This window comes from Taeniopygia guttata, chromosome 1A, assembly GCF_048771995.1.
Source record: "Taeniopygia guttata chromosome 1A, bTaeGut7.mat, whole genome shotgun sequence".
NCBI lineage: Eukaryota > Metazoa > Chordata > Aves > Passeriformes > Estrildidae > Taeniopygia > Taeniopygia guttata.
Window position 1 is genome coordinate 38997599 of NC_133025.1, and position 13041 is coordinate 39010639.

Here is a 13041-nt window from a genome sequence, read left to right on the forward strand (position 1 = left end):
ATATGTGCAAGTAAGTCTATATAGAGTAGGAAAAAAGTCACCCAATTTTACAAGAATTTTGTTGTGGTATGAGTGGTGAGATATCAGCTAATAATAACCCATGTCCATGACCTGGAATATATATATTTTTTATATATTTCTGAGTTATTTCTGCAAAGAAACTTAAAAGCTGTTTTCTTTGATCCTAAATTGTATTGCACTGAAATATGTGAAGCAATAAAATAGTTGAAAAATTATGGCCTGCTAAACAAGTATAGCGTGGCATACCTACTAACTGTATGCTAGGAAGTATAATTACAAATTCTAAGATACTTTCTCTTATAGAAGTGGCTTTTTGTTTCATTTACTATTTTCATATAAGATACATGAAAGAAAATAGAATTACTGAAACAGACAGTATAAAACAGAAGTTCTGGATAGGTATACACATAATCTAAGTTACTAATATAGATATTGACAGGATAACTAATGATATCCAGAATTTCTTATAGAACCTGGGGAGGTTCTCCATAGAGCTCAAAGCACATTGTGTACCAAAAACTAACATTTTTAATTGCATTCTGTTAAATCACTGTCTCAGTAACTTTTAGTTGCTAAGAAGTAACAGCAGCAGAAATCGCTATCATGGTGATAGATATGTTTTATGTATAGAAATGTTTCCCAGTTTCCCAGTAACCCAGTTTCACACTTTTGATCAGCAATGCACTTTTACAGGACTTCATAGTATATTTACAATTTTATGTCACATGAATATTTTAGGATTTCTCTGCAGGTTTTGTAAGAAGGTAATTTTATTTCTTTATGGACCTTTTGATGGTCAGATAACTTTAAAAAATTGCTTTAATCTCCCCAGTTTTCAGAAAACACCAGCCCTCACTTTGCTACTTCTTAGCAGAATGGACTATACTCTAGTTGTCCTATGAGTGCATCTATAAAACACACATCTCATCTGACTATAAAATGGGCTAGTATTGCTTCCAAGTCTTCAAAAGTTTTTCGTTAACATTTATGGAAACTGTTATGACAAAGTGTTGATTTCAAAGCTAAAGATTGAGTTGGAACACCATGCACTGCAGCAATGTGAGGATGCTTTTTCCCTCTCAACTGCACATGCCTAGTTTCTAAGTAGGAGCCTAGTGGCAACTCCTTTTACTTTCCATTTAGGTCTGTGCTTAGCTCTGGGCTTTAGATGTGCGCTTAGCTTAATAACTGAAATTAGCAAGAGCTAAAAATACTGTTAATAGATACTGAAAGAGACAAATTGTATTTTTGAATTTGAATTCTGTTGAAATAAACATCATGTACAATGTGAAGATACTTTGAATGTTCAGAAGTTGTGCATGTTAGCATTGACATGTGTTACTATATACAACCAATTTAAGAAAACAAAAAAAAAAATTATAGGATATGACAAAGACCAATATAAAATAAATCTACTTTCGAATACCAAAGCAAATCAGTATTAAACAATTTTGAAGTTGTTACCAAACAACTTTGGTACCAAAGCAGTATTAAAAAACTTTCAGAAGCAAAATCTGAACTTTTAAAATTAAGTTCCTTTGTGCTATGCTTTCATAAAAAAAGGGAACAACCCTCAAGGCCCCAGTAAAAACACATCGAATAGAAATATTTTTTCAGTGAATTAATGTCCCCAATTTCACAACCAATAATTAAGTTAAAACTATCTCCTTCCTAATCCAAACCTTTCCACCTGCATCATTATTAGACACAAATAATCATTAAATACAGCAAAATACATAACCAAGCAGAGAGTAAGGCAATGTTACTATAATTTTGCTGTCTGCAATGTTCATGGAAGATGCTCACTGTGGGACTCCTGGGAAACTAATTTATGCACCTCAAGAAGCAGAAATGCTACCTTTTTATCAAGCTTGAATGCAAATATAAAGAAAATCACTGCTTTCTTTTATACAGTTGCAGAAGTCTGTGAAGGTTGGCGTATACAAATTGAGATGAAACACAAAGATATTGAAATACAAAGCACTAAATTTTGGTATTGCACTGGTTATTATAAAGTTAAATGTTGCTCATAACAGCATTATAAGTCCTTCCTTTCAGAAGGAATAAAATACATAATTTCTGTATATAAGCCCCTCTCATACAGATTTTTTTTTTCTATTTGAGTTGCTTTACTAAAGTGTAGTCCAAGGATCAAAGTTGAAGGTTCTTCGTATTATAGCAGGTGGTTCAGGAAATACATTGAACCAAATCATGTTTTGAACATTTGCAGAGTTTCAGGACAAATTTCCTGAGCAGAACCATGGTACTAAGAATATCATAGTTTTTAGATAGTCACAGATATTGGCGTACTTACAGACAGACACTGGTGCACCAAGAATCTTCAGATAGTCTTTCAAACCTAACTCTGATTGTTTCTAGCCCAAGTGCTCAGCTAGATGCATCCCTGTATGGGCCAGTCTGATTCCTTGGCCACTAGAATTCAACTTGATCTTATTTCCTGAGAACATCAGCGAAATGCTGATAATAAAGTTACAACTTGCACACATGCTTTTTGCTTCCTTCAGTACTATTTTCATTGCTGAAAGAATTAATATTTTGTGTTATTGAATCAATGCACAATTAACTGTTTAATCATTACATCAATATATAATGAAATCAGTAACTTAATCACACATTGCCCTCCATCAATCTGTGTTCAGGCCCTCATCTCACAATTTTTGTATTTTTTCAGTTTTGAACATGCTAAAAATTGCTTTTGCTAAGATTATTTTCACATATTTAGGTTAAATACATGTTTACATATTTCAAATTAAGAACCATTAACCTGTCCCAAAACTTTAAAAGCTATTTAAACAAAACAGATTCTCTGTCTCGAAGAGATTCAACAATAAAATAGGTAGGAAAGTAAAAGTTGAAAGTAATCTAAAACAGATCAAAATAAGTAACAAGAATCATATAAAGTTCTTCTCAGCAATTACTACATTTATAAAGACTGAAGTAACTCAAGAGGAAAAGAGCAGGTAGTGCAAACATGGTGGTCTAGAGCTATGAGACAAGGAACAATGAAGCCAAGGCAAGAACTGGAAAGCTGCTTCACATCACTTTATATTGCACATATATAAATAAATAAACGGTGAAAAGACTTAAAAAAGGATGTCACAGGATAATACAGACTCTCTTTGGTTGTTGGATTTTTATTTTTTTTTTACTTTTCAGGGATTCTTTTAGCACTGACAACACCAAGCTGTTCTAGAACACAAACACATACTGTCCAGAATTAACAGCTTTACATTTCAAGGTCATTTAACTCTACATTGATCATTAAAGTATCCAGGATGCAACAGGAAATTTAGTTCTACTTTCCTTTTATTTAGTGACCCCATAGCTCAAAAATTTGCCAAAATTTTGAAAAGAGAATTTTTTGCATGTTGGATAATATCCACAGTAATCACAGGGATTGCTAGTAGCAATAATACATATTGTCAAAAATATATATACTTTAGCACTTTCTTTCATAAAGTATCACAAAATGAGATATTCAGTTTGGTATCACAACCAAGCATCCTAATTTTTGTGACTTTTTCAACTTAACATACTCAGAAAGAATACCTGATGTCAGGAACTGTGTTTAAAAGCATAGCTACAGGAGGCTGTACAGAATATTTAGATGTCAATGTGTGAAAAAAAGTAGTCATGCTGTAGAGGAACAGGCCTGGGGCACTCATGTCTCTGAATCATTGCCAGGATCAGCAGATCGTCACTGCTAGGAGGAGGCCATTCTTTCTGCACAGCCCTCAACTACCATTTGACACCACTGTAAGAAGGGCAAGACAGTACAATTAAAAACAATGGATTTAAAAGGATACAATAATGAAATGCAGTTATTAGACGTAAAAAATGCTGTACCTAGATTTTGTAACAGAACTTTGTTATTTATTTTATAATCAACTTTTACGACTATCTCTGCTTCAGATTGCTTCTTCTGGTTGTATACACAGGGTTTACATATTAAAGAATCCCTCTACGATAGCATAAGTAATGAAAAAGACAAACCTGCTAGGCAATCAGAAAAAGAAAGGCTGTTTAAATCCTAACTGTATCAGAGGCTGAGCTGAAAAAGCTGTTGCCACTTTAAGTTAATGGAGTGTTTGATTTGCCCTGCAGGGCCAAAATGCTCTAAGGACCATCTGGGGCAGGGGTGTGTGTGAGGGTATTTTTATTCTTGTTTAATATTAGCATAGAATTATATAGTTTCTCAGAGCCAAGGTACTGAAGATTACTGATAATGAACTGCTATTGGAAGAATCAGTGTAATTAGATTGGTTTGCAATTAAGATACAGAGCATAATACATTTTTTACCTTTAGCTAAGCACACAACCTTATTTACCTGGATGAGGCAAAACTTGGCTTAAAACTGAGAACCTTAATAATCCTACCAATAGATTCTGCTGTTTTATCAATTGCACATGTATTACTATTCACAGGAATCAAATTAAGCATCAGCTGGCATGAAATTACATTCAGGATTAATATTAAAACATCCAGACAGGTACAACATACAAAGTTTTTAAAATATATTTTGTATAACATGATTTTGGAATTTCTGGTAATTTCAACAGAGTGCTTATCTGAACTAAATAGAAAGACAGTATGGGTCCATGTAAGGAACAATAAATCAAATTAATTGCTAGATGATATTTTTATGGAAAATACAAACAATAGTAACATCATAATAAATGTAATTTTGTATTAGTATAGGAGCAATTACATGCTGATTTTTTTAAGGCAGCAAACTTACTGTGATGATATTGATTTTTTTATATTTTTTCTCCTACCTATATAAAACTAATGAATACATAAGCCTGTTAACATATTAGCTACTCTTAATCAAAGTTTACCTATTGTTTTAAATCCTTTCAGTTTTATTAAAGTTCACTTACCTGAAAAGTATAAAACCGGGTCCCATTAGGAGGATGCACTTTAGGAGAGGCAGAGACAGTGTTCATATCCGAGAATATCATTTCTGGTCACACACAGTACAATCCACAGAGAGCTACAGATGCAGAGCAGAGTGCTAAGCTCGGAGACAAATCCTTTTATACATTTAGGGAGGCAATTGGACAAAATTCTGTCTGCCCCATCCGTTCAGACGTACAGTGACAGCGCTTCGAATTCCTCACTCCTGCATCTGTGAGCTAAATTGTAAGGCCATTGCTCCCTGACCTCTAGCTCAGCTAGCCCGTTGTAATATGCACGATGAATAAAAATTAGAAATGCCAAAGAAAAGAGAGCCAGAACCTACAGTACATGGAGCTCGTGCAGAATCTGGCAACGCTTTGGACCTGCCCATCTGTTCTCAGTGATAATCACCTCCCTCCACCACAGCCTTGTGAAGTGATTATGCTAAGCATCCCAGTTAACCAATAAAACACAGTTTCATTTCAAGCAAGCATGCACAGTGAAAAACAGAGGACCTCTTCTGACTAACCTGAAGCATGCCTCGTGTTCAGTTTATAGCTGTATTTGATAACCATGACAATTTTATCATTTCAGTTGCTGACAGCTATGTTAACACATACATCTTGCTTTAAATAACAAAAAGATGGCTTTTTTGGTTTTTAACTGTCTTGTCTAGAAAAAAAATCATGTATTGCTCTCCAAATTAGTATTTTTCACATTTCTTAATTTTTGATACTACTGGGGAAAAATACATACTTGTGAGATTGTTTACAGAGCTATAGTCAGTTTAAATATTATATACATTAGAAGTTTCCCTTTTCTCTTTTTTTTTTCCTAATTATTTTTTTCTCATCTTCAGTCTGAATCTCTCTTGAAGAAAGATTTACTTAACATTGCTAAGTATAAGGTTGGAATTTTATTCTGAGCCTTACTGTGCATAGCAAAGCTATAGACCTACAGCTTAATTCATTAGCTATATACAGGATGTTTTAAATAAGTTATTTTTTAAAGCTGATAATACTTGTGAACACCTGCATTGAACATTCAAAAATCATTCATCACATCTTTCCTTCAAACACATATCATTTGAAAGACATGAAGATGATAAAGTAATTTTCAAAGAAATTGGCACCTCTCAGCAACAAAAAATAAGTGTTCAATTTACAAAAAATTGGAAAGTAGGGTTACAGAAAAGAGTAAAATTGTAAAGTGGTTACAAAACTAACTTTGCATGTTCTGTCAAGCACATTGTATTTTATTCACAAGGTTTAAAAGAGACAGAAAAAACACTTAATAAATGGTACTTTCAAAAGGAACTTGTCAAAATTCTAAAAGCCTTGTGAGTTGCTAGGCTGCCTATGTTTTTTATTCTGTTTTATCCTAATGCTTTTAGCAATAGGAGATAATGCATATTCTAAAGTAAAATGACTATGAAAGGAGTTGGAAAAGATGCAGAAATGTCTGTTTGAATGTGTCAGAGTAGTGCATACTGCAATAATATTTTGTAAGCCAAAAAGAAAAAATCTTCTCAGATCCTATTCATACCTTACAATTTCTTATAATTACCATGTTATGGCTTCTATAACATTTACAGAATCAAGGCAAAACTACTGTCTGGAACATTTTCTTAATACCTAGATTTCAGATTACAGTGTATTCTCCCCTCTTTGATTTCTCTTCCAGAAGATCTAGATGCTTGTATTAGCAAAGAAGCCCCTCAGCTGGTCAAATGAAAGATATCAGTTTGTTTATAATCTGAGTAGAGAATCTTTTATTATGAGCTGATACTTTCTTCTTTATAACATACCTACCCAACACGTGCTATTTCTCCACAGTGAAATGAATAAAGTTTATTTTATGGAGATTTCAAATGGTTTGCCCTGGAAGAAGAAAGAAGTTTACATCAGAGTTTTCTCACTAAATGCATAATTTGAAGAATTCATGTGCAAAATCCCATGCACATTCCTCCAACAGACAAGGGCTTTCACTACTCAGTAACTGTACCTATTAACTTGAATTTCTCTTGCTTCAGCTTTCATAACTTTTAATCCTTGTTTCTACCAGCAATATAGAAAATTCAGTTAATTTTCTTATACTTGCATGTGCTAAATCTTAAGAGAGTTAATTCACAATTAAACCCAACTACTGTAGTCACAGTTACAATAACGCCTTTCATGATGATAACTACTCCTGTATTTAGACTTGCTAGTTCCCTGTTAGTTCCTCTAGGATTGTACATCTTTTAGCTATAGCCTTCCATTGGGAGCTCTTACTGGGATCACTGTACACCATGTCTTGGCTGCCTGTTACTTAAAAATGCTTTTCAAAATACTACTTCTGGTCTTTTATCTGTTGTTTTGGCTTTCCTGCCTAGGTGAAGAAATTTGCAGTTAAAAAACCTGTCACCAACACCACAACAAAGAAAAAAGCAACAGCTTCTCATGCCTGCATTTCAGTTTCAATAAACATATTTCCTTATCTAATCAGTACAAATCTGGTGAGAAGGCATAGCAGTTGTTCTAACCCTCCACTAAATTGTTCTAACTCTTCGACCTTGTGAAGAAAGGTAAAAACTATGAATTTTCTTCTATCTAACTGCAATATGGGCAACATCATATTCTTGTAGCACCCTCATGGAATCAGAATGTCATTTTGGTGTAACTCTCAAAATAGATTGAAATAGATTGCTGTTTGTTTACAGCATTTTTTTTCTGAAAAATATGAAACTAGCCTTCTATCAGGAAGCAGTTAGAGCACAAGCAAATTCAGTAAAGCATGACCTGATGTATAGAAGAATGAGTGTTCACAATTACAGAGACACATTTCAGGAAAGACAGCAGCTGGGATTCAGCAATCTCCTCAGAACAAGAAGCTGGAACCAGGTCTCGCATGTCTAATTAAATGCAACAAGTGACTAAGGAGGGTATCAAGCAACATGAACTGAAAGAGAGCAGAAAATGGAACTGAAGGAAACTTAACAGACCCAACAGGACAAACAGAAACACACCTAAAGACCATGACTACAGCTCAGTGACAGAAGTACTTACAAAGGATGCAATCCCCATTCAAATATTTGCTCCTGTGAATCTTTCAACTAATTATTTAATTATTCCATAAACTGATAATTGGAGTTGAAGAAAAAAATCTCCTACATGAAAATAAAAAGTTCTACACGTTTAAAAGTATGAGAAATGGCAACACTTCTGAGATGGCTTTAGTTCCAGTTACTTTTGAATGTATGAGTTACCAAGCACTGAATATATATCATATGAATTATTTTGAACTTTAGTATCTAACTTCAGTTAGATACTACTCTCCAAAATGTTCAGTATTATTATTTAATTTTTAAGAGGGTTTTTTTATGGATAGTCTAAGATTTTTGATAGTAGGTATAAAATGTATGACATGTTTTATTTTATATATATACATATACACCCAGTAAGTTACACATCAAAAAGGAAGGCATATATATGCATATATCGGATGATAATGTAAAGAAATTTGAAAATTCAGGGACACTTAATACAAATCCTTCTATTTTTGACTGCAGAGACAAGATGCACTTTTTTAAATTGATGAACACACTTAGCTTCTTAATGTGCTAGTGCTTGTGATATGTAGTTTCTCTCCAGACTATGTAGTGCTATATAAAGCAGATGTTTTGAGTTAAGATTTAAATCACCAGCTCTTATTGAATTAGGTGAGTAATTATCCAAAAAAAAGGACTTTATATCACATATTATTCTCATTTCTATCTCAATCAGGGAAAACCATGTTAAAGAAACATGCTTTCCTCCAGGAGAAGTGTGTGTGATTTTCAGAATATTAGAGAGCTTTCACATTAAATCACTAGACCTTATCACTTCTACTTCAGACTCAGAGAAATCCTACTAATCTTCAAATATTGACAACACTGTACTTGAATTGATGTTTCTTTAATAACTGCTGTTTTAGTCATCAAAATAGAGGGAGTATCATATGATATGTTACTCATCTGGCCTAAAATATCCTGATTTTGCTTTAAACTGAAAAATTTTAATGTTTACAGAGTTCTGTTTTCCAGCTATTAATGGCTGGAAATTATGTTAAACCTTTACCAGAGTTCAGAGAAAAAGATATTCAATTGCATATCAAATTTTAAGGACTATGTTCATGAAGTCACACACAAAGTCGAATTGTTTTTTATATCCAAATTGATTTACAGTTCCTTTCAGCTTATTTAATGAAGTTCTATGCCAAAAATATTTATTTCTTCCCCCCATAAACAAAGCAATACAAAACCAAAATCTAATGAATATACTTTAAAGAATGTATAAAACTCACACACATGCAGTTTCAGAAACTAACCATTTCCAGCTGGTATAGCTCCCAAAAAGCAAAGTGGGAGAATTAAAGACAATGAAACATAGAATGAAATTCTTGCTCCCTTTCAGGCTTCTAGTACTAACAGAAAATCCTTATAGAATTTAAAACTGGTAGAAAAAGATCAGCTTATCTTATTGATAAGTAAAGCCTGTTTTTCATCTTGTCTCTGTAATTAAGAATAAATTATCAATATTTCCATCACTGGTCTTTGTTATTTCTGAATAGGCAAATACCAACTTGTACCGGGAAGTGTCTCACAAGAACAAGTGCTGGTACCAAGGCAATATGAACTTATGAGCTCTATTTTAACTCTGAACATAAAGATTAGTATAATCCTTGACAAGTACACTGCAGGAAAAACATATCTTCCATTAAAAGCAAAAGTTATATGTCAGAAATACTAAAGGATAAAATGTGTCCCAGGAGGTTTATTTTGTATGATGGCTTCCCTTTCAATCATGAGAACAATGACAAACTTTCACAGGAAGTGCAAATACAAATACAATTAATTATTAAACTTGCTTTGTTGCATACACTGAAATATTCTACCATGTATTGCATTTACTTTGAAAAAAGCAGTCAACATCAATGAATCAATTTCAAACTCTTATTACCATTTTTCCTTTAAATGGCAAACTTGAGAATTCATTTAATGAACAGTAAATCGCTCAATGCTATGAAAGGTCAACAAAATCAAAATTGCTCATTCAATATCTAAGCGAGTTTATAAATACAGTCATTCATTCAGAATATATTTTGTATAACCTATCTCAAGTATGCAGTCCATAATCAAAAAATACGGAAGGCAACCATAATGACACTAAGTTCAAAATATACCATTTGATTGCTTTTGCAGGAACCAAGTTTCCTTTTATTTTGTATTCTGGACAAGCAACTTTTGACCACAGCTAGGACTCCTGTGCAGCATTGCCCTACAATACTCTGGTCATCACAGGTGTAAGAATTAATTCTTCCACTCTGAAGACTTAACAATTAAATAGTTCTATATCTCACTCCCTTTCCACATGGTTCAAAAAAGCCAGGATGGAATATTCCAAGCACTGTTCCATTTTTCTTGAAACAATTCAAGTTCCAGCACTGGATCTGTGCTTCCTCTGTATATCTCTGTATAACTTGATCAGTAAATCAAGATTGTACACAGAGGCTTATTAAGTAACTGAAATGAGCCTAGTATATACACTGGTTTTATCTATTTTTAAGTTATGTGTTGATGACAGTTACTGAATGAGTGAATCTAAAAAGGAGATGGAATGAAAACTTAATGCTTGTATATAGAGAACTATATGGATTTGAAGCATAATGTGAGAGTTGAACGAGGAGAGGATGGCAGGGTTGCAAGAAAGTATAGTGAACCAAACTACAAAAACTTGAGAGATTTATCTCTGCAAGTAAATTCATGCCTGATTTGAACAGATATTTACTTTTCTCCACAACTCTTGGGTTTCAACTGCCAAAAGCACAGATACTAAGCTATATTTGCTATATATAATGGTCCTCTGCCATTCACTTTTGATGCCAGGACTACATTTCTGTTTTCTGATATTACTACAGATTTCATGAGAAAGTCTAGACAGTCCATGGAATCAAAGACAATTTTTTATATAGAATCAAAGAAGTGACTGCCATTATGAACATTTTTAACATTTCAGTCAAATCTAACATTAACTCTTGATGAATGAAGACCAAAACCTCCAAAGTAATGTGATCCCAGAGAGTAGAAAAGATATGTAAACAGTCAGTTTGTTATTTCACTGTTTGTCATATCACTTAGGTATCAGTTTTGCTTTAAGTTGATTATATTGCAACATTATTTACAGTGGTATCACGGCACTTGGCAAAATGCGAGCGGTTTCTTATCAGCAAACATGGAATCTCAATCATGTACATTACTGCAAAGGATCATGGTACATTAAGGATGAGTGAAATTAAGAAAGAACATAAGATGATAATCATTGACTATGTATCATCATCAGCAGAGTGGCTTTTTCTTTTTAAGTGAACATCTTACATTATGTACCTCATCCGGAGGATAAAAATAGGATGAAAGCCTATGAGGGAAAAACAGAAGATACAAGTTTGAGATAATGTGTTCAGGCACTACAACTTACTATGAATATCCATCCTCTCTAACCTTCTTATCCTCCCTTCAGAAAATACTTTTTCTTCCTAACAGAATTATTTTATTCATTTTCATTCTAATAATTTATTTTATACTGCAATTGTTCTGCAATCTTTACATAAAGATGTGTCCTTTTCTGGAAGTATAAAAAGTGTTCAGAGAGTAAACTACTAATGAAAATGAGTAACAGAATTTTATCTAGAAGATAAAGGCTGTCAGGAAAACTTGTGCCAAGGCAATTGTTTTAGTTATTTATTTCTATTTCTACTCCATCTGGAAAGTATCTTTTGTTATGAGTGATGCAAGTTGCTAAAATGGTCCTTTGAGTAAGAACTTAGAGAAATGAATCAAAAGCTAAAATTCATGACTGATTAGTCCCATACTTTGTATGGGAAATGGAAATACTCTCTTGAGTAAGGATTGTGGACATCAGCAGGCCTTTGCAAAAGGAGTCTGTTTGTTTACTTTATCAATTAAAATTTCATAATTTTTCTATACTTACAGTGAATATATTTCTGAATTAAATTAACACAAACTTGTAAAGTAAGACTAACTAGAATAAACCCATAAAACTACGAAACCATGCCTTCTTTCACATAGTGAAAAAATTGAAATATTACTGATGATTCAATGAAATTCCCTTAAGTAGGTTTACCCTGGTAACTTTTCTGTCCTGAAGGTAATAAGAGCAACAATCCTGAATGGGATCACAACCCTTGGAATTGGAATCTGCTGAAGGACTGTTAATATTGACAGTCGTACCCCCACAAGCAGTAACTAATTGAATTAGTTTAATCAATGACATCTTTAATCTAATTTTCAAGGATACTCAGTCTCTGAATAGCCTCTCTTAAGTCACATCAGCCCTGTTGATGCCATTTTGATCATTTACGTCTCACTTAAGAGGCAAAGCACTTGGAGTGACTGAGTAAGTTTGAAAATACCAGACCCATTGCTCCAACTTTATTCACAAAATGTAGTCTCCTAAAGACAATTTAAAATTCCATTTTATAGCTAGATACATGCAAATAAACCTTTTCTTGCCTTTTTTTTTTTTTTTTCAAGTATGTTGCATTAATTCGTAATAACATATTAGCTTGAGAAGACCTCAAGACTTTGCTATGATGCACATTTCTTCATTGTCATAAATATGGCCTTATAAGTGGTTATGGTAGAAAGCAGAAAAAGTCTCTTCTAAAAATGTATCCTATCTGTGCTTGTCCTTAACCACTTGATGCCATTTTCCCTTCTAAAAGTACAGTGGCAGTGTGTGTGTACTGATACTGTCTAAAATCATCTTTCCAGCAGAGAAAAGATATGGGACTATAAAACAAAACAGTCAATACCATCTTGAGGGCAAATGGCTGTTCCAGATCTTGAATCAGTACACTTTCATTTCCCCTTAAAAACTATTATAAAAATATAGAATGATCCAGCAACTGCATAGCTATATTAAGTAGAAGGAAAATTGCATTTTTCTGTGAAAAAATCATGATAATAAAAATACAGCTGAAAGATACTTTCCCAGTGCTAGAAAATGTGAATCCAATTGAACTAAATATTTTGGGGGATTTTATTTTTTATTTAGTTTTTA

At 33.2% G+C, this 13041-nt stretch overlaps 1 protein-coding gene across 14 annotated transcripts in view; it reads right to left on the reverse strand.

Annotated features, from left to right (window-relative positions):
* Window positions 1-13041, reverse strand: part of PPFIA2 (PTPRF interacting protein alpha 2) — a 279612-nt gene that overhangs the window by 183730 nt on the left and 82841 nt on the right. For 2 of the 14 annotated variants that reach the window (XM_012569035.5, XM_072923126.1), the window contains exon 1: window positions 4924-9802. The exons of 7 other annotated variants lie outside the window; for them this stretch is intronic. In XM_012569035.5, the coding sequence (XP_012424489.1) occupies window positions 4924-5004 (81 nt within the window). In that variant the 5' untranslated portion in view covers window positions 5005-9802. Of the gene's footprint in view, window positions 1-3591; window positions 3797-4923; window positions 10407-13041 lie in introns of those variants that run through there. 5 more of the 14 variants (XM_072923128.1, XM_072923127.1, XM_072923124.1 and 2 more) reach the window with 5 other exon arrangements.